The sequence below is a fragment of the Ischnura elegans genome, chromosome X, assembly GCF_921293095.1.
Source record: "Ischnura elegans chromosome X, ioIscEleg1.1, whole genome shotgun sequence".
Taxonomy (NCBI): Eukaryota; Metazoa; Arthropoda; class Insecta; order Odonata; family Coenagrionidae; genus Ischnura; species Ischnura elegans.
Genome location: NC_060259.1, coordinates 53,208,077 through 53,230,059, shown reverse-complemented (window position 1 = coordinate 53,230,059; position 21,983 = coordinate 53,208,077). Strand labels below are relative to the sequence as shown.

Here is a 21,983-nt window from a genome sequence, read left to right as displayed (position 1 = left end):
GGTACCTTATGTTCAATAACTTCGTCGTTATCAATTCTAGCAATCCGTTTAACATTCCACAATGCCTAAAAAACTGTTCGTTATTACTTTAGAAGAGTGAATTATTGAAAATCAAATGCAATATTTGGTTGAAAAAACTCTGGTAACGCAATCAGTTGACCATGGATTCATCCTAAGATAGGGTTAGAGGGTCTAGACCAGTGACCGGGGTAAGGGACGGCACCCCGTTTAGTTGGGTCCAAAAACTGAGGGACGAAAATACCAGGGTAACTCCACCCCAAAAAAGAGCTCCGTACACAGAGGTTTAAAATATTCTCATGCTACTTGAAGCATGGAAAACGTTTTCCAATTGTAGGCACCGGCTGGAAAGGGTTAATAATCTAGGTATCAGAGGCACACCATGTGTCCTATTAGTATTATGTTATGGTATCTTCTCCTTGTTCATGGTATTCAACATAGATAATTGCCTATGGGAATATTAGAAAAAAAAACATTTTCATCCCCATTCAGACCCATCTTTGCAAAAATAATCATCCTTCCATACTTTAGTTTTTACATTTTGCAATAAATGTGTAAAATAACCTGTCCAAATTCAATCTAAATGCAGAATTACGTGGCTATAAGACTCAAATCTCAAAAAATCACAACCTTGATGTTTTGAAATTCGAATGCACTACAGAGCCAAGACAAGTGCATCTAGCTCTAGCCCAAAGAAACCGGGCTTTAAACTTTTCAATAAACTTCCCAAATAAGTAAAAATACCTTTAATCACTATGTGTGTATAAACAATGTTTGCAAATTCCCTCAGAGCCATTTTATTCAAAATTATGCAGGCCCCTAAATCATGAATAGTGTTTCTATGTTATTTAAAAATATATATGTTGTAGACCCATATATATAACTTAAAAATTTGACAGTTTTATTTCTTGACACTTTTCCATGGGACAACGGCCGATAAAAAACACCATAAATGACCATTCTACTAAGATAGGGGCAAACAGTCGATTTTCAAACGTCTATATAATTTGGACAAAATCAAGACTGGAATGTTGAAAATGTGTTTATCCTGGAAAAATTTCTCATTTTTTCTGTTTATGGTAATAAAAATGTTTTATGCTGAATGGAGAGAGTAATATAAATTTCACAATTGTTTAAAAATCACGAAATTGTGTCAATATGAAGTTCAGTAACTGTATTACACAAAAGTAATCGTTTCTCAGAGAAAAATAATTTACCTCCTTTATTATGATTGCTCCTTTGAAATGAATATATTCTAAGGCCATAAAGTCACCCTCGTAACAAACAACTACACTGAGTTTACTCTGAACATCTTTTGGTGTCAAGCGAACGCGAGTTTAGATATTCCGCCCGAATCTGTCGATATCCTTTCGAGATTCGATATGTCGTCTTTGTATATCGACCTGGAAGAATAATTCGATAGTTACGACGGTTTCGATTAGCAATTTGTAGTCGTTCATCTATGTGCAAAGAACGTAAAGTTACATATTTTTCTGGTTGTATTTTGTGGTTATTATTGCATAAAGGATGTAATCTTCAATGTATAATGGTGTGATTTTTGAGGCGAATTTTTTAAAGTCATGGATTTGGTGTAACATCGAGTGTTTTGGTAAGGATAGTTTTATGTTATCAAACATGTTGTGTTATTGTTCTTAACTTTGTCAGTCACAGGGCAACACGTGATCTTTCATTCAATAACTTCTCAACTAATGTATTAGCCCAACTTACCCAAATTGAAACGCTAACATTTTCGGTGTGCGAGAGAGAAGCAGTCATAACTATTTACTTTCATATAATTGAAATATCATTTCAAAGAGATTTCATCTTGTTTACATTATGAGGTGATTATAGTTCTGTTTCAGTTTTTTTATGTGATGAAATCAAAAAAGAATTCAATTTTTGAGTATTTCTCTTGCTTGGAAAGCCGCTGTTATATTTGGTAAGCCAAATCTCACTGTTACTTGTTGATCTTTTTCCAGTTTGTGCTTCTTCGTGTTTACTTCGTTCAACCCCGCTCTTCTTAGAACTTGATTATGATGGCTCAAAAATCTGATGGCATGGGTTTAAAGAAAAACCGCAATTTGAAAAAAGAAACTGAGAGTACCTCTACACCTATTCAGTCTAGTTTAGGAGATGGAGATGAACAGGAACCAGGAGTTGGGGGGACCACCAACAGTGACCACCAAAATGGTTATGGTTCGAATGTCAATTGTAAAACTTCAATTGGATCTGATGATAAAAATGATGCATTCATAGCAAATGGCTCCAAAGAGGATATATCTATGTCCTGTGATCTTAGTGAGGAGTCGGAGGAAAGACCTGTGGAGGACAAGGTAAGTACCCAAAATTGTATGCTTTTTCTCAAAAGTGGAATAAGCAAGACGCCGGAAACAGTGCCATGACTAAGAGCATTTTGATACTGCTTTCATGGCAATTGTTTTCTCATTTGGTTTTACGTCATGTCAATTATATATCGATAGTATTATAATTTTTATTTCTGAGAATTTTTTACAGGGTAGGCAATTTACATTAACCAGATAATTACTTAAATAACTAGTAAATGGTGTCTTAATTTAAATATTTTCCTCATCGCAGAAAAGTATGCCCTCAGTTAATAGTATATTGCTACAGAGTAGTAATGATATAGGTAGATTGTATTTCGTTGAGAATTATTTAAATGCACTAGCAGGAATTGACACCAAAAGTATTGATTGTCTGCACCATTTATTAGAAAATGCACTAATCTAACATTTGGTATTAGTCCATGTATAACAAGGCTGTGTCGCCATTAGTACCATACAACATTGGGTTCTTTGTGTGACAGTGTGTTTTGTGTCTATGATTTATTTTTTTCATTCCATTTATAGGCTCTTCTTACGGCTTATATTTATGATGCAACATCAAGACTTCAGGAGAAAACTGCTCTTCGCCAGAAGAATCAACCTGGAGCATTTACAAGACCAGATGAAAAGCATTTAAGAAACTTAGACTCTAGTCTGAAGAAAAATACAGCATTTGTGAGGAAAATGGTAACTATCCTGCTTTTACACATATTTGTGCTTGATCTATGCAGCTGAACTAGCTCCAATTATGCTTATGTGAATACAGTGGGAGCCCGAATTTGCGAGTACGGCTTTTTTACGAGAATCCAGTTTTTGTGAGTTATAGTCTTTGTACCGCCAAATGGTCTATGTTTTGCTTGTAAAAAAAATCAGATTTTGCGAGGTCATAAAGTTCCTTTCACTGGGTACGCTCGGTTTTATGACAGATATTTCTTGAGGTTGATGCACCGTTGAGCAAGCATTAACCATTATGCCTTGTATTAACTGTTTATTAAACAGAAAATACAAGATGTTAGTCAGATCTACAACACCTGAAGCCAGTTTCGTCCAAGCGTTTATGTGATTTATAGCCCTGAGTATGCTCCTCGCACTCCTATTTTACGTTCTTCTTTTGTTAGGCACGGTTATCAGTGGTAGGGGAAAGGTAGGAAGATGACAGTGGGAGAGGGAGATGTGTTAATGTTTGAATATATTTGTCATTGTATAAAATGAAACAAAGCCTTATACTGCTCTAATAATTGAAATTCATCCCTTTCACCATGTTTTTGTTTTCTTTGGTGATTCCTAATTTCACAGGCAATTATCGTTATTCATATCGTGTGGGCCCTGGACATGGCAGTACTTTACCATAGTATTAAAAATGTCATGGTGTCCAGGGTGCCTTCGCAGTTCGGCGCTACATTGATGCCGTGGCTAGCAAGCCAATCAGAGCCCATCTTTGACAATTGATATTGTCATGTCGCCAGCTGGCGAAAAATCTGGCAGTGTGTCTGAGTGAAGGCGGCACTATGCCGGCGATATCGAATTGGTGTTTTTTTATGGGCAACTTAGGTGTACAAATATCCTGGAGTGGCTCTAACGGGAGTGACAAATGCTATTAATTTCCATTATTCACTATTACACATTTTGAAGTTTTAAGCATAAATATTTCGTATCTTTCCGAAACATAAGACAAATGTTAACTCTAGATTAGGTTACAATCACTGAGGTGCATAGAATAACACATACCCTTCAATGGTATATACAGCTTGAGAGCTCCTTGCTGGTTACTACAGTCATTTAAATTCCAATTTATATTTTAAATTTTTGCCCTCATGATGTGCTCAGCTGTAGCTATTTAGATTACATGGCTGGGACAGTCTGTTTGAACAACAGTTACAACTTTTCACGTAACTCATGTTCTCTGAGTGTATTTCATTTGATGTTTTTTGTATATTCCAGGATAGGATATAAAACTTAAAGGTCATAATAATGCATAGGCACGGGCGGTCACTACATACAAGATTGGCAACTTTATGGTAGTCATATTAACTTCCAAAGCTATTAATAGTTAAGAAGAATATTTTAAGAAATGAAACTGCGTGAAAATGCACAAAAAAACATATGTATTGTGCATTTGGCTCGAAGCCATAAGTTGATATGCTTCTTTCTTTATATATGTTGATACTCAACTAGAATGTGCCTGATAATGACTCTTTACCTGTTTAACTTCGTTAAAAACCATGGAAACTAAAGAAAAACTGTAAATATGAACGATTATGGGACTTCAGTGGGTTAAGTCAACACCTTTGGATGCAACGAGCTCTCGTTTTTATGAGTGATTTCTGAGGGATTATGAGCACTCGTAAAACCGGGCTTCTACTGTAGTAATTTTTGTCTTTGAGATTCAGTGGTTGTTTAAGAGCTGGCTAGTATTTCACTAGTTCCAGATAAGTCAACCCCTCCTTTTCTGATATTGGTTCAAGGTACTTATCTACACTTTCACGAGGACATCATAAAATAATGAAAGGAAAACATAGCTATGATATGAAGCTTTCTCGGCATAGCTAGTCAAATTTCCTCGATCATGTTTCCCATTTTATCATCGCTGCATTATTGCAAACAATTTGATGTAGATGTCACAAGTATGCCATAATGATAGCTTGGACAAATAGGAATAAATTATAAGAGACATAATATGATGCTTTTCTATCACAAAAAGGCAATTTCTTTTTGGGTTTCCCACTAGGTGACAAGCAGCAAATCTGCTTACGTTTGGTTATGTGTGTCCGCTTATGTCATGCAACAGTTACTTACTAGTTCCCAAGTCAAATCGAGGAAGAATTATCATATTGTGGTGCATATTTATTTTTCAGAAAACTTTCTCTGCATCACAAGCGGATTCATTAGTGAAGGATATGGCTGCCCTAAACTTGAGTAAATACATAAGTGAAATTGCTGCTGCACTGGTCGAGTCAAAACTGAAAATGACAGATATTCCAGCTGCTGTTTCAATATGCTGCCTACTCCATCGGACGTACGCTGAATTTTCTGGATTCTTGCTTGAAAATTGGCACAAGGCTTTGGCTGTGAAAAAAGATGAACCTGTAAGTATCTTAAGGATTAAGCTTTTGGCAAGCTCATAATGTCTTGAGTGGTATGAGATAAAATTCTGTTATGTATCTCCAAAGGACGTTTTATTCTATTTTTACTGTGTCTTTTTTTTGTGAGATTTGGAAAATCATACTTCGCTCTCTTATTTTTCAGATTTCAAATCCCAGTAAACTTAGGGTTGACATTCGATTTTATGCTGATCTAGTTAATGCAGGAATATTTTCCTTCAGGGAAGGCTTAGCTCTTTTAGGGAGTGTTTTAACTGCTCTTATTCAAGGAGACAAAGAGGAGCACAAGAATATAAATATTATACTAAGTTTTTGTAAACATTGTGGTGAAGATTATGCAGGTATTGTTTTGCTTGCCTTTGCTTTCCAGTGCTAATAGGTGTCAATTGATTTGAATATTTTCTTTGACAAGTTATCATGATGTATTAAATGTCATTACATTGGCTAAATTTTTATGTTGTAGGGCTGGTCCCTAGGAGAATCCGTCAATTATCAGAGGAATATAACATGCCTCTCCCCAAGAGTGACTTGTTATCACCTGAGAAAACAAAGAATGTCCGACAGCTTCTGAAGGACTACTATGCGTCCTTGTGCCGGCATCTTATTAAGGCATGTTCTTATTAATCTTGATTGCATGTAATAATGTTAGTATGCTCTTTACTAATAGCTGCAAATATTTACAGGAGCATAATGAATTACAAGCATTTGAAAGACAAAATAAGAGGATACTTCAAACAAAAGGAGAATTAAGTGGTGAACGAAGAGAAAGGTTGGACACATTGCAATCTTCATTTGAAAAGCTGCTTACAAACACCATTAGCTTTGCGGACATCTTAGATGAAGACATTCCTGAACTATCTCTGTCAGGTATTTATTTTAATTCTATGGTTTTATGAAATAATTTTCCCTCATGATTTGTTCGAGAAGAAAATTCATTATGGGGAAGGAGGTTTACAAGCAAGACAGGAATAAGGACTGCTATAATGGTTGTATTACCCATGTTATTGATGATCTTGGATCAGCTAATTGAATTTCAGATAGTCATCACAGTGATATATATCTATCTATGCTCCATAGAAAAATATTTCCTTTCTGTGACAGAGTTGGGATTTCCCTATCCTACTCCATCCATCCCTATCCTTTCCCTGGAAGCGTCGTCAGGCTCACATCGCGGCGGCCCTTCTGTGCCTGTTTCTCCTTCCTCTGATTTTCCCCTCCTTACGCGTGTGGGTGAACATTCTCAGATTTACTGACCCAGCCCTCGGGAGTGTAACCCTTTGAGCCCACCCTGGGTACTCTTTTTTTGCAATTATCATGGTGCTGTATTTGAATCAGCAGCATTTGTCAATACCTCTGATGGATAATTAAAAATTCCATCATAGATGTACTGTTGTGACCTTCAATATGATGTACTGTGCTAGGTAATCACTGTGTATCCGTGTAAACGTGTGTAAGAGATGCACCTTTTTTCACAGAAATTGTGGTTACAAATGGTGGTGTGTCTCTTACACTGATGTCTTATCTCATCCCCCCCCCCTCTTTCCCGGTCGCAAGTCCAAGATGAACTTAGTGGTCTTGGTTTTCAGCGTGAGTCAGTCATCTGATGACGCATGACTTAAGTGCAATAAAGGCTCATGTAGATGACTCCTGTGTGTCATTATTAGTATTGGAATAGTATTGAATGTCCAAAATTCCAACTTTTTGCTCCTAAGGCCAATAATTAAGTGAAATGATGCTGAAATCTTTTAACTTATTCTTCTCAATTGCCATAACTTTTGCCTTGATTTCTACTCCAGTGCACCGGTATGGTAAACACTTCTTGGATTTTTATAACATCTATACTTTTTTATGTCAGATACTGCCAGTTACTGTCAGTTGGTTCAATATTGAGGACCATGAATAACTTTATCTATGTGGGAACTTTGTAATGAAGGGAGTTCACTGTAAATTACTTTTATGTCTCACGTGTTTAATTTAATTTTGCAGAGCCTTTGAAGCACGACGATGAGGCAGCACTTAAAGCTGGAGCTGAGGTTGAAGAATTCCCTGTTGGCATGGCTTTGTGGGATGATGAGGAGTCAAAGAAATTTTATGAAAGTATTCCAGATTTGAGGTCTATCCTTCCAGGATTATTTCCTAAAGATTCAACACCAACTGCCGAACCAAAGGTGAGATTTCTCACTGCTTTCATTGCCTAATCTAGTGTATTAGACTTCCAACTTTTTGGCTGACTTTGGTGAAAGGGTGGCTTGGATGACATGGCTACTTTAATATTTGGTGAATAGAATATCCTGTGTTTCTGTATTTTATTAACTTCTTAGTTAAAAGATTAAGGTGTTGAATTTTTGCATGAGAATCCTGCCTCTACAGAGTTGTTATGTATCATCATCATCATCATTCGTCAACAATCCTAAGATTGGTTTGATGCAGCTCTCAATTCCTCTCTCCTATCTGCTAGCCTTTTCATAGCAATGTATTTATTCTCTTTTACATCCTTTATAACTCATATGCTCATTTGGGGCATACCTTTGCCTTTCTTTACTTCTATGTCTAGAGGTTACCTGTCCTTCTATGTCTAGAGGTTGCACCCAGGGGACGCACCTGATGGCTTAAATGTTAGGGGCGAGTTTTTAGGTGTGGGGTGTTGAATACGTGAAAAAAATTAACAAACAAAAATTCTGGTCATAATTTATTCCTTCATTTAGCTCTTTTTGAATTTTTTATTGCTTGAAATGCAATTGGTGATGGCATAGGCACTCATGTTTACATACAAAAAACAACTTTATTATGAAGCTTTTGTTATTACAAAGTTAATTAATGGTTTAAACCAGAGGGGCATGTTAATTAATGATACTGGAAATGATATTATGTAGCTTGTTGCGAACCACCAAATAATTAATCCCTTTAACTTCGTTATAATGATAGCCATTTTTTTAGTACAATAAAATGTCTTTTACATTGATAGGCAAAGTGAAATGATAGTGTCTCTTCAAATACGCCGTTGCTCTGTGGTGCTTGTCCTACTCATGAACCCATTTGTTTAAAAGCTCTCGCAGGGGTTACGTAGCAGAATTTCAGGAAAATAAAAAAGGCAAAATACGATTGGCACATTGTGTGACTCTCCTCAAGAGATTGAAAGAACATCGGGGTAATCTCAGCATCGTAGGATAATAACCACGTCAAAAGTAACTATGTCGCAGATTTCAGAAAACTGCCCTTGGCCCTCCATCAGCCTGTGCCTCTTATGTTTTTTTTTTGTTTTCAAGATCTTACAGACCATAAATCATTGTCTTTGAAGGAAAATATCAAGTTACACGAGAAAAAACGAAGCGTGTTTCATCCCTATCCTGTCTCACCAACTGACTTTTTTGGCCTACCTGGTTCAATTCTCTGTTTCTGGAGGATTAATGATAGGTGAGTGACTTTCTAGACCTGAAGATGTCTCGATAGCTTCGGAATTGGATGAAATACTATAGATTTAAAAATGAATGGGACCAAATGCGACACATTTCTGATGATATTTTAGTTTTTTCAACTCTAATTGATTGCGATCAAGTTTTATAGTTACAACTAGACCATACTAATATTAAACATTGCCCAAACTTCACAATTTTCAAAGAAACTAGGATAGCATTAGCCCCCTCAAACAACTAGAGATGGAATGGAAACGCCAACTGCTTATATCACGTAGCTCGCCCGGCTTCCCTTTGAAAGCAACGTTGTCACAAAATCTGTAAATAAAGGAATAAAACTTTGTAAGGTTCAGTATTATTTTAATATGGGCATTACCCGGGTTTCGTAACATAGTTACATCGTCAGGTCTGTAATTACGTTACGAAACCCGCGTCGTGTCCATATTAAAATAATAGTGAACATTACAAAGTTTTATTCCTTTATTTCCAATATGGAGAGGTTAAAAAAAAGTAAAGCCTGAAGTTATCAGCAAGCCTGAAGTCACAAAATCTGACATATTCATCCCTGACTCCCTCATTTGTGGTCTCGTTGCTTGAAAGATGGAGAGATCAAGCTCCTTCCCGTCTATCTCTCCTTAACGCACTTTTGCTACCAACCCCTTCCTCTCAAGGTTGCTGAGCGGTCGTCTCGTTTTGTTCCCACATCTCATCACATGTGAAGTCAATGTTGTTCTAAACATTGTCAATTACGTCTATTGATGAAAAATTTCACTGTGGGGAAACATTTTTATTGAGATACGGAGAGCTCAACGTGTGCTAAGTGCATGCACTGTGGTGTGAAACTATCGCGAGGAAGTGCAAAATCCACCTCACCACTACTGAAGCATTTGCAGGTGAAAAACAAGTCAGCATGAGATGAGAAAGTGACAAAATTCGGGGGAACGTGCGTGAGGAAAATTTGAATACTGTCAAATAACTTGAAATCTTATAAAAATGATTTTTAATCAGTTACTATATTAAAATGTGTATGCAAATTTAAATAGCAATCCTTTTATCGCATGTACCTAGAAGAAACTTGAATAACTATTTTGTTTCATAGCAGGAAAATAAAAATGCATTTGGATCCGAAAATATCCCAAGATCCGGCTCCGAAAATCAAGGATCCGATTCTGGATCCGAAAAAAAATCCTGGATCCGTCCATCCCTAGTTTTTTCAGAACCAAAAAAATTTCTTTATTAGCCTTTGTTGCTCACAGCTTCAATAAAGTATCTGTCAAAGGTAGCAAAAAATGAATTCTAAGGATAACCTAAAATTTATTCACCTTCTCATCTCCAACTCTTGATTTTACACACTTCGATTTACCCCATTGCCCTTATTTTGGCACCTTCAACAGCATAAAATGTGAGAAAAACAACTACAGTGGAACCTCGTTAAAGCGAGTACGGGCTATAGCGACACCCCCGCTATTACGAGAGATAGCTGATGCACCGTCAATTGACCCTATAATAAGCGTGTTAAAAAATGCGTTTTTACGAGACCCTTTCGGTGTTGGCTCTCGCTATAGCGAGGGTTTCACCACCGGAAGAATTTCATCAAGACTCCTTAACCTCTGTAATTGCTAGCGATCTGTTAGAAATGAAGCTAATGGAGTGCTCAGTCTCAAATTTATGTGGTAAACTGTCGTTCGATAAATGTAATGATTGACGAAACAATGCTTTGCATTATGATTTTTATTCAGTGCGGCGCTTATAAATTGTTTGAATAGGTAGTCGTTATTTGAGTAAGGAAATTTAGTGATGCAAAAAAACATCGCCTTTCGTCTGGATTTACGCTTACGTTTATCGGATAGATGTTTATCTGTCGCCGCACCACTCCTGTTCCTGTATATCTGTTCGCAAGAGGTATATTGGCTACTATTTGCTCCACCTCCGGTAAAGCGACAATTCGCTATAGCGAGTGTTTATTTGTGCACCGTGGGGTGTCGTTATATCGAGGTTGCACTGTATTTTGCTAACTGGCTGAGAGTTTTTAAATTGGTATCTTGTGGCTTGCCTATTATGTTAATTGTTTAGGAGGAATCTCAGTACAGCCTGGATGATTTTGAGGCGATTTTTTTGTTCCTTTAAAGTTTAGAGAGGTTTCTTAAGTTATACAGTGGCCAAAAATTCTTTTCACAATCCAAAATTTTTATTGACATTCATTTAAATTAATAGAATCAAATGTCGAGAGCCAAAACTTTTGATCTTATTAGGCTGTTTTACTTATTTTTCTTGATTACCGCAGACTCTCATTATTATGAAGTTCACGGAATCGAAAACCCGGAAAAAATGAATAGTTCGTATGAACATTTCTTTTAGGAATCATCAAAAAAAACGTACTTTGTCAAAATTTCATGTTCCTTCATTCTCCAGTACTTAAGTCGCACTGTGAAATAGCTTCAGAGTCAAGTGTGTAATATATACGATTAAATTGATTGCAAATATATAAAAAGAGGCACAATCGTTTGATTTTCTCACTAGAAGAATGTGGAATGACGCAATCGAGGGTTGATATCTTTCCTTGCTCATAAGTTGATAAACCTATGCAAGGCATCGAGGAGTTCATTTATCCTGCAAAATGCAACACTGCATCACAATTGTGCGTGAACTTACAATAGTGACAAACTGATCTAGCTGGGCGTGCAATGCAGCCGGAGTTGAAAAAATCGCTGCCCGCAGGAAGGAAGAATGGGCAAAACACTGAAGAGTTTCTGACTTAACACCAGATTAAATGATACCTTGTTTAGATGATGATGTTATGTTCTGATTATGCCCAAAGTGCGAGTTCCTCTACACCAACCTGCGTTGGATCGGCCAACTCGAAAGGCACTGAATTTGAAATTTCTAGCACGCTTGAATTTTTCGTGTATTCATATCTCTGAAAGTTCGTTAATCGAATGTGCGGAGGAAGAGGACTAACTGTATCTCCAATTTACGAGCAGTTATGAGTGGGTCACCATGATTCCACAGGGATGAAGCTTATTATATGATGTTGCATGCATACTGAAGTATGTTCTGCTGAAGAAAGGAGGTAATTGATGTTCTTCGACACAGGACAGAAGGATAACTTACACATTGCACAATGATTATAATGTAGCGTAGTGTATATCCACCTAAATGTCATTGCTAATCGTGGAACTTCATAATGAAGTTTTTTTTGTAACCACCAGGACCGGGACTGAGGTTTGTTATTTCGTAATAACGAAAATTTCGTGATAACATTTCTTTCACTATAGATTGGATAGGCCTTTTCATGGGACCAAAAATATGATTCGTAATAACGATAAATTCGTAATAAGGTTGTTTGTATTAACGAGAGCCTACTGTATATCTGAAGCTGTTCACAATCCCACATCACATGTTTTTTATGTCAATTCCTAATAATTTCTGATTTTCTGCCCATATTTATGGGAAATAGAAGCTTTCCAAAGCAAAAAATGACTATCTACTGGCAAATAATGACAACACAGAATTGGATTTTGAATATGCTGAACGAAAAGAAGGAATGTATGGAACAGTAGGCATGATTACTCACCGGTGCCAAAGACGTGACGTTTCACAAACATTTGCATAGATATGTTGATGCATTTTATTGGGAAACATCAATGCTTGAAGGCCTGTTTACACGATACATTAGCACGTACGGGTTAATGTCTAAATGTATGAACGCGAGAATGAACGCCAAAATGCACCGTGTAACCATCCAACTTGTGCGAATGCATGAACGGAAAATAGAACCTGTTCTAATTTGGTTCATGCATTCGTACATGTTCCGTTCCGGTCCACCAAAATCATTCACGCAAACGTACATTAACTTGTACGTGTTAATGTACCGTGTAACCAGGCCTTGAGAGAGTTTCATCATAGTTGCCTTCAGATTATTTTTCGAAATTGTATATATGTCGGGAGCTGTTAATAGCTGATAATCAGTAAACCAGAGGATTGGTTGCTGGATTATCAAGAATTGACTATATCTAAAATTAATTGTGTACAAAGTGAAATGAAACAAAATTTTCTATTGTTAATGGCAAAAATTTTCTCTTTCACAGGAAACTGAGTGTGAACCTGATACAAAACAGAGTGAAGAAATCAAATCAGTCGATTCGAGTGAAGCCTTAATAACTTTCAACTCAGGTAGTCCAGTCGAAGGTTTGCTCCTTTTCCCTCTTTCATGGTCAAACCTTTTTTTTTTCATCTTCTATATCTTCTACAGTGGAACCTCGTTAAAGCGAGTACGGGCTATAGCGAGACAAGATAGCCGATGCACCGTCGATTGACCCTATAATAAGCATGTTAAAAAATTTGTTTTAACGAGGCCCTTTTGGTGTTGGCTCTTGCCATAGTGAGGGTTTCACCGCCGGAAAAACTTACACCAAGATTCCTTAATCTCTGTAATTGCTAGCGATTTGTTAGAAATGAAGTTAATGGAGTGCTCAAATTTATGTGGTAAACTGCAGAAACAAATGCAATACGTTATTTCACTTCACTGCCGCTTAACCTACAGGAACAATAAACACACACCAATGGAAACATTTGAGGCATTAAATAACAGCGATACAGTTTTATCAGTTAATTTTTCAATTTTCGATGGAAAATACCAAAATTATAGAATGATTACGTAAATGCGCTAATTAAGTGCATAGAAAAATGGCTTTGTCGGTTGTGCATTGGCATAATGATTGACAACACAATGCTTTGCATGATTTTCATTCAGTGTGGCGCTTATAAATTGTTTGAATAGTTAGTCGTAGTTTGAGTAAGGAAATTTACTGATGCAAAAAAACATTGCCTTTCGTGTGGATTTATGCTTACGTTTATCGGATAGAAATTTATCTGTCGCCGCACCACTCCTGTTCCTGTATAACTGTTTGCAACAGGTATATTGGCTATTATTTGCACCACCTCCGGTAAAGCGACAATTCGCTATAGCGAGTGTTTATTGGTGCACCGTGGGGGTCTCGTTTTATCGAGGTTGCACTGTATTTTGTTGTCTCTGAGTGACAAAGAGAGTTGCTTTATCGATAAAAGTGTTTATTAAATGTGAAAATTGTGATTTCAGAATTGGATGAGCATGATAGTGCGGCAAATGGCAGTGCAAAAGTTGTGATGGATTCATTTCTCACCCACCTTTTGAATTGCATAAATGTGGAAAAAATTGACAATGCAGCTGTTGAGTTTGGCTTGAATCTGAATACGAAATACAACCGTAGGAAACTAGTAAAGTGAGTATTCAGCTCCAAAAGGAGTCTTATATCATAAACTTTTGAAAGTTTGGGATTAATAATTGATGTTATTTTTTTTAGTGGTGTACCTGGTTGTTTATGTAAAACTTGTTTAAAGTGTTGTTTGATTTGAATTTTTAGTTTCAAGTTTGATTGTAATGAGTTGTTTATGAAGCTCTTGTTGCCCATCAAGTAATAGGGTGGTTTCCTATTATTTTTTTATTGCCTAAATAGAAAGGTTATTACTCCTGGAGTACGTATTTCATGCTTTTAGATTTTTAAATGACTATATCTATTTTTCGCGATTAAATGAAAAGTGAAAAATTTCAAGCGCGCGAAAACGCGACGCGTAAGTAGGAATGATAGGAAAAAGTCCGTGCGACCCTTTTCTGGTTCCCCCTCCCGCCTTGTGAGGTGACCTTGATCGAGGCTCTGAGCGCTGATAGGACGCAGAATGCTAGCGGGTAGCTGAGTACCTTGCTGGCTGGTAGCGCTTGGCTTAAAAAAGGTTATTAATACCTTATCAAACGAAGAAAACTTTCCGACCTTAGCCAGTTTTAATAGGTGATTATTAAGACATGTTTCCCTGAGCTCTGTGCCTCATGCATGCGTTGGTAACCTCAGACGATGTAAAACTCCTATCTACTCGTGTAGAAACTAGGTCCCTGTGACGTCACGTGGAGTGGCATCGCATGGGCGCCAATCTGGCCTTTTTCAAATGTCGTTAAAATTCACCATTGCTATTCGTCTAAACCGGTATTTCAAAAACCAAATAATTCGTGTATTATGAATACACTAATGGTGGGCAACGAATCGCAATCAATGCCTTTCGTTTTCTTTGATGAAGGAAACTACCCTATTATGGGTTCCCAAGCTCCGAATTTGGGTTTCTATCAATTAATTTTTTTCCTTAAAATCCCACAATGAATAGCTGTTGAGTCTCGTCTTCAAGAAGTGGTTTCAATGTCCTTTTTTAAATATTGATTATGTATATTTGTAATGTCAGATCAAGTAATTTATGGACAATAGGAAGAGAGCTGAGTTCATTTGCATTGCTGCAGGAAAGGAGGGGTGTAGGCCCTAATATTGGTATTGTTGGAAGATGAGATGACAATTACATCATGGTTAATGTGTTCAAACGAAATAAAGCTCCTGTGAAGGGAAAAATGAGGATTGCAGTCTGAGTAGAATATCTGCTCTTATAGCAGGGTCAGAATGGCTGCATATTGAGGTTATAAGGTTCAAGGGCAATAGAGGGGGATGGAATTTGGAATAAGTGAACAGAAAGGTGGAAGGGTGGGGAGGTCTGACCTAAATAGACGGAGACTACATCAGTAACTTCACGTGTGTCAATTCTGACATGTATGCTATGTCAATTGACCATCAGTAAGAAATGAAACTCATCAATTCCATGAAGTATAACACTTAAATGACGGCTGTATAATTCCCCACCAAGGGGTATTGTCCCCCTTGTCCAGTATTACATGAGGTGATTTTGGTGATTTTTGGACCCCCCCCCTGCCCTCTTAGTGAGATATTGTGAGTTTTGGGTCAACCCTCTCCTCTCATGTGAGATTGTTCAAAATGTGTACTTTCAGTGTAAATACGTTAATGTATGCTTCATTGTGTTGGATTTACTAGCAAAGCAATTTGTCTTATTATTCTTATTTAAGATTAGCTAAGAATAGTATCTAAAATTATTAAGACCATAATCTAGAATCAAATTTTACACTGTTTCTTGCATTAAAAAATTATGTGATACTTCCCTCTCCTCCATGTGAGATTGGATGAGAATTGGCTTGACCTTTTTCCTCCTTAATGCATCATGTAATTATGGATGCCCCCTTATGGATATGCCACAAGTTCTCTTTGCTGTGCCTCATACATGGCTATGACCATCAGTTGGCTCTTGTCTCACACTTTTTTGTAGATCTGACCCAATGTCAGATACAATTTTTAGAAACATTAAAAGCTGCATCATGTATCAGTTGTTAAATTCTCCACTTAGTAATTTTATAAAACCTTGTCTGTATTTTGTGATATAAATTCTGCTGGGTGAATGAGATAGGCATTGTGCTTGAATTTTGCTGGTCAAGTATGGGTTTGTTCATTGAATGTTGAGTCCTTCGTGTCAGCATTCAAATGTCATTTAATTCATTGCAATGGTTCTTTTAATTTGACTTGTTCACATCATGTGAATAAGGTACAAAAAAACTAGCCCACTATTTCTTTCTTGTGATGTAGTGAGACTCATTAGGAATGATATAGAAATGTCTGGCATTTGTCAGATTAACCGGGAAAATGAGCCTGGTATGTAGTCCTGAAAAAACTGAGACTATCCTGAAGTAATTCTGGAAAAATTGTAATAGGAAATTCTATGAATTCTAAAATCACTTAGAGTATTTTTGGTTTTTCTTCAGTTAAGAAATAGTTCCAAATTTGCAGAAAATTTGGATCAATATTTACTTGATGAAGATTTGATGTACAAAAGAACCCTGATTATCAGTTGTAATGGAGGGAAAAGCCCAAGAAGAAAAGAGTGGATTTTACACTCAATATCATTTTACCAGTAGCTTTGATGATGATTTCAGTACTATGCATTCTCTGCATCTTCTGTGCCTATTCCGTTGAAATACCTTCTTGTAATATTTTTAATATTTCAAAACTATCTTTAGCTCTTTCCTCATTTAATTTCTTAAAATATAGCGATATTCCTGTGTTATATGTATGGAATTATGATGCTTGTAATATCTATCATTGGTGTGTTGAATAAACGTCATCAATGGAGGAAACATTAATCCGATAAATGGTAAATCTTAATTGCAATCTCTCAATGCAATTTTTTCATGTACCTACTTAGGTATCTGCCTAGCAGTAAGTGTTCTAAGCATTGATTGAAAATTACCATGTATGCCCATTGCAAGTAATCTGAGGATACAGAAATTTGAAGAAAAATTTTTAAACGTCTTTGTTAAACTTAAATCTTAAATAATGGTTACTGTTGCATGCCTCCATTTCAATGTTTCAAGTCTTCTGAAATTTTCAAAATTCAAGTTCAATGTCTCCTCTGTGAACTATAGCTGAATATTAATCTTTCTTGGAAGGTGGCCGGGGTTATTTTTTTACTTCTTTTTACAATTTCCTTCCTTCTTGAACTAACCAAGTTCAGGTTAAACTAGCATGAATTCCAAACTCATGATTCCATAAATGTAGTCTGCTGACAGATTTAGAAAATTTGCCGTAATCTAATTTTTTCATTTGGGTAATTGAATTCTTTGCTGGTGAGAAATTTCATTCTTTGCTATTTTTGGGAGAAATGCAGGAATGTCTTTTGTGAGGGTTAAACTTGTTAATGTTGTAGACTTGAAAACAGTCACTATCTGCAAAGGTGAACAGAAGTGGTAGGAAGTTCAATGGAAGAGAGGTTTGGAACAGGGAAATATGTATGGATAGGAAAGAGAGAATAGATTCTTTATCCTTGCCTCTACACTTATGCTTATGGTATTAATAATTCACTGACCAAAACTTTTATTGATCCATCTGACAGATTCTGATGATTGATTCACTCAGAATTATATGATGGGCTTACTCATCACATTTAATTTATGTGTGTTTACTACTAGTTACTTTTAAATGCTGTAAGTTGTTTTTAAGGAGTCATTACATTATTAAAGTAGGCAAAAGTCCTAATTAGTGTGCCTGTCACTTTCTCCTGTTGATTTTCAGGGCCTTATTTGCAGTCCCTCGCACACGTTTTGATTTACTCCCATATTATGCTCGCATGGTGGCCATATTAAATCCATGTATGCCTGACATTGCTTCAGAACTCAACTTTATGCTTTTGCAAGATTTCAAATACCATGTGAAGAAGAAGGTTAGTATGTGATTAAATTGTGAATTATTTCGTCTATTGGGCTTCATGATCGGAAATCTGTTAGTTAAATACTGTGCTGTAGATTCTATTCTATGTGCATAAATGTGTTGCTGGCTCATGCAGTTTGAGTATGTTTATCAAAATACAGTTACACCTTGAGATACGAGTTTAATTCGTTCTGTAACCTTCGCTCATATCTCTAAGGAATTTTCCCTACTGAAATGCCAATAATCCATTCTAGCCCCAAAAATGCTACCTCAGTTGCTTTTTTTTACGTGTTTTTGAGTAAGAAAAATGTATTTATAAATGACAAGTATTGTATTAAAACATATTAAAATAGAATGTAAAGCAAAAAAACTGGTTTTATACTGTGCATTTGTATTTTGGTCACTTAAATGCAACTTACACACAACTTAAATGCTACTGTATGCTTAATTTTAGTCTCTAATTTTCTCTTCACTGGTCTTTGCCTTTTTCGTTGTGTGCAGTGCTGCCATTAGCTGTTAGTGGTATCTCAAATTTTGCTCGTATTTCAAAGTGAAATTTTGCTCTTTCAACCGCTAGTATTTCAAATATCTGTCATGTGAGGGCACTCGTATCTCGAGGTACCACAGTATATTCCCAGATTCAGTTAGGGCACATTATTTTTTCTTATACCTGTTATTAGTTGACTTTGTTTAGTAATGTCAGTAATGACTTTCATTCACAGTCATAGAAGATTCGGATTTTTAAAGACGTCATCTATAGCTATATGGTTCATTATAGAATGATTCTAAGCCAATTCGGGCTCATATTTTTGGCAACAACATTACATAAAGGGCACAGATTTCATTAAAATCCTTTCAACTCTCTGCACCATTTTGACATCCGTTCTTTGTGAGAGTATTTTTGTTATCATTACCTACAGCCATGCTTTTGGAAAGGTATATTTTAGATCCATTAGGTCATACATCTTTGGTGCTTGTGAAACAAGATAGTCTCATGGATAATATTTTTGTTTTGTTTATTGAGAAAACCTGTGCATATCTGGATTGTACATCATAAGATACCTTTGGCTATTATTTGAACATAGTAAAATGTAATCAGTGTAATATCAAAGAGCTGCAATGACAAGGTACCTAGCAATGCCTAGAGGTTTTAGTTAATTATTATGCCACTCATTTCTGTATGCGCTGCCCATGATACCATAGCAAATTAATAATGAGACAAAAGTTGATCTCCCTTTGGTAACCAAAACATTAACTTGATTTGGTCGTGGCCAAGCAAGTGTAATCATCCAAGTTTTCCTGCTAGTACTCATTTCACGTGTATTCTCTGAAATTTTGAATTAGATTTTGCAGTCAGGGAGTGACTTTACTGATTAGTAAAACTGCTTACTCGGGCAGAGTTTTATCATTGAAGAAGTGTGGAATACACGGAATATGCTAAGGTTGTGCTTGTACCTAAAACTCAGTATTCTTATTCAGTACATGATAATTAAAATAGTTATACCACAAATTTTGAATGAAAATATTATGTTTAAATAAATTCAATAAAAGTATATCAATTAAACTACCACCGAGTATAGTATTAGGATTTTAATGGGTCTGGAAAGGTTAATCAGGCATTATGTATTGTGTCTTTGGTGGACATTTTTCTTACTGTTGATGTGACATGGATTATCAGTCATTGATGTAAAAATATTTGTAAAGTAGAATTGTTCTTCAGTTGCTTTGTCTTCACCAATCCAAATATTTTTTTCTTTAGGACCAGATAAATATTGAATCCAAAGTTAAAGTTATACGATTCATCGGAGAACTTGTGAATTTCAGTGTATTATCTAAAGTTGATGCATTGCACTGTCTGAAAGTTCTTTTGCAAGATTTTACACACCATTTTATTGAGATGGCATGTAACCTATTAGAGACATGTGGAAGGTTTTTGTATAGAAGTCAAGATTCCCATCAACGAACTAAGATATATTTGGTGAGTAGTGTTATAGTATGTGTGCTTAATGCTCTTTACCTTGAGCTTTGAATTTTTCTTTTCAAAATGTTATTTAATTTATTATGGCATTTCAGCCTGTAAATATTTTGTGTCTAAATATTTCTGTCATCGATGTCCACTGAAATTTGCATTTTTTGGCAATTTTTTATATTTTTTTTCTGATTCCAGGAACAAATGATGAGGAAAAAGGCTGTATTGACATTGGAATCTAGGTATGTCACAATGATCGAGAATGCGTACTATCATATTTTACCACCTGAAGTTAGTGTCACGCAGAAGAAGAAGGAGAAGCCTGTCAAATTAGCATACATTGACAAGTTGTTATATCAAGATTTAGCAAAACCAACTACGGACAAAGTTCTGCGCCAAATGAGAAAGCTGAACTGGGATGACAATGAAGTCTCCTTGTATGCAATTAAGTGTCTGACGCAGATTTGGAAATATAAGTATTTCAACATTCGATGCGTGGCAAACATGGTGTCCGGACTTGTTGGTCATTTGGTAAATATTCATTTCCAAATTTATTAGTGAATTATGATGTACCAACTAACAGTTGTCATGTCTTTTTTTTATCAGAATTGATCAATAAAATGGCTCTCCACCTTGTAGGAAGGCATTGGTGTCCAAGTTGTGGATGCTGTATTAGAAGACATTCGGATGTGTATGGAAATTGGGCATCCGAAATATAACCAAAGACGCATAGCTATGATTATGTACTTGGGTGAGCTCTATAATTATCGAATGGTTGAGAGTGGAGATATTTTCAAGGTAATTATTGCTTCTTTTTTTATCATTGTTATGTATTTTTATAGTGCAGATAAAACCAATTCTATGCAAGTTATTATATTTGTTGATATTAAGTAAGTTTAACTGGCTGATTGTGATCATTCCAAGCACTTTCTCTCCTTGTCTGTTTACAGTGCAGACGCTTATGATGATCAAATTTAAAGAGCAATGTGTGAGGGTATTGATACAAAATTTGCAATGTTGCTTCAATCCATGAGTAATATTGATTTAATTTTAATATTAAATGACTACACTCAAAATTGGCTATTACCTTATATAGCAAAGTTACATAATTTTGTTTATCAATTTTTTAAAGCTGGCATTTTTATGTCTTTGTTTCAAACGTGCGATCAATTCCACCTATGACCTAATTGTCAAAACATATATTGTCTGTACATTAACCAGAGCCTGTGATCTCAACCTCGATCCATATCTAAGTTGCATGCTTTTCCTTTTCATAGGTTCTATATTCCCTGATAACATTTGGTGTTGGTCGAGATCACCAGACCCCATCTCCTTTGGATCCGCCGGAGAATTTATTCAGAATAAGACTTGTCTGTGTTCTTCTAGAAACCTGTGGCACTTATTTCAGCCATGGGTCAAGTAAAAAGAAGTTGGATTGCTTCTTTGTGTATTTTCAGGTAATTGAGTGGATTTTATGTGGACAAAATTTTGTTGAAACTGGGAGAGACCATTGCTCACTTTAAAAAAAAACAGTGAACTGACCACAATGGTACCTTTTTTAATAATGGAAACATTTTTAGGTCTTTGATTGTAGGGATGTTGTGTAAGCTGATTTCAGAAAAAATGCTGCATAACAATTGTAGTATGCAAAAGAGATCTTTGTGTTTGTGGAACCTCAATTTGATTCGAGGATAGTAATACAGTAAAATCTCTTTGCCCCTGCCACATGCCTTTTAGGTGGCTTGCGGGATAATAGGTAGATGTTAGCAAAATTCAAGGGACTGAAATTTTGAAGTTTCATTAACCTATGACCACGGGAACGTGTTTATACGTTTTGCATACTGACTGTGAGAAAAAAGTTTTTAAATGTTTGACCATTGCTCGAATATCTGTGGCAGTTTTCCAAAATTTTTATAGCTACCCAGATATCTTGCTCTTGGGCACTTTCCATCACTGTAGGGATTGCTTAGGGGCTTAACTTGCCCTGGCCAGCCCTCACAGCAAGAGTTGTTTCCGGG

At 36.2% G+C, this 21,983-nt stretch overlaps 1 protein-coding gene across 3 annotated transcripts in view; it reads left to right on the top strand.

Annotated features, from left to right (window-relative positions):
• The first annotated feature begins 1,455 nt into the window (after positions 1 to 1,455).
• The window catches only part of LOC124170743 (regulator of nonsense transcripts 2), a 42,851-nt gene continuing 22,323 nt past the window's right edge, over positions 1,456 to 21,983 (top strand). For 2 of the 3 annotated variants that reach the window (XM_046549664.1, XM_046549665.1), the window contains exons 1-15: positions 1,456 to 1,627; positions 1,998 to 2,351; positions 2,886 to 3,047; positions 5,216 to 5,446; positions 5,607 to 5,802; positions 5,925 to 6,070; positions 6,145 to 6,328; positions 7,448 to 7,629; positions 12,963 to 13,062; positions 13,973 to 14,135; positions 17,862 to 18,009; positions 19,756 to 19,974; positions 20,164 to 20,496; positions 20,605 to 20,763; positions 21,243 to 21,422. In XM_046549664.1, coding sequence (XP_046405620.1) covers positions 2,052 to 2,351; positions 2,886 to 3,047; positions 5,216 to 5,446; positions 5,607 to 5,802; positions 5,925 to 6,070; positions 6,145 to 6,328; positions 7,448 to 7,629; positions 12,963 to 13,062; positions 13,973 to 14,135; positions 17,862 to 18,009; positions 19,756 to 19,974; positions 20,164 to 20,496; positions 20,605 to 20,763; positions 21,243 to 21,422 — 2,703 coding nt within the window. In that variant the 5' untranslated portion in view covers positions 1,456 to 1,627; positions 1,998 to 2,051. The remainder of the gene's footprint in view (positions 1,628 to 1,997; positions 2,352 to 2,885; positions 3,048 to 5,215; positions 5,447 to 5,606; positions 5,803 to 5,924; positions 6,071 to 6,144; positions 6,329 to 7,447; positions 7,630 to 12,962; positions 13,063 to 13,972; positions 14,136 to 17,861; positions 18,010 to 19,755; positions 19,975 to 20,163; positions 20,497 to 20,604; positions 20,764 to 21,242; positions 21,423 to 21,983) is intronic. The other variant, XM_046549666.1, reaches the window with a different exon arrangement.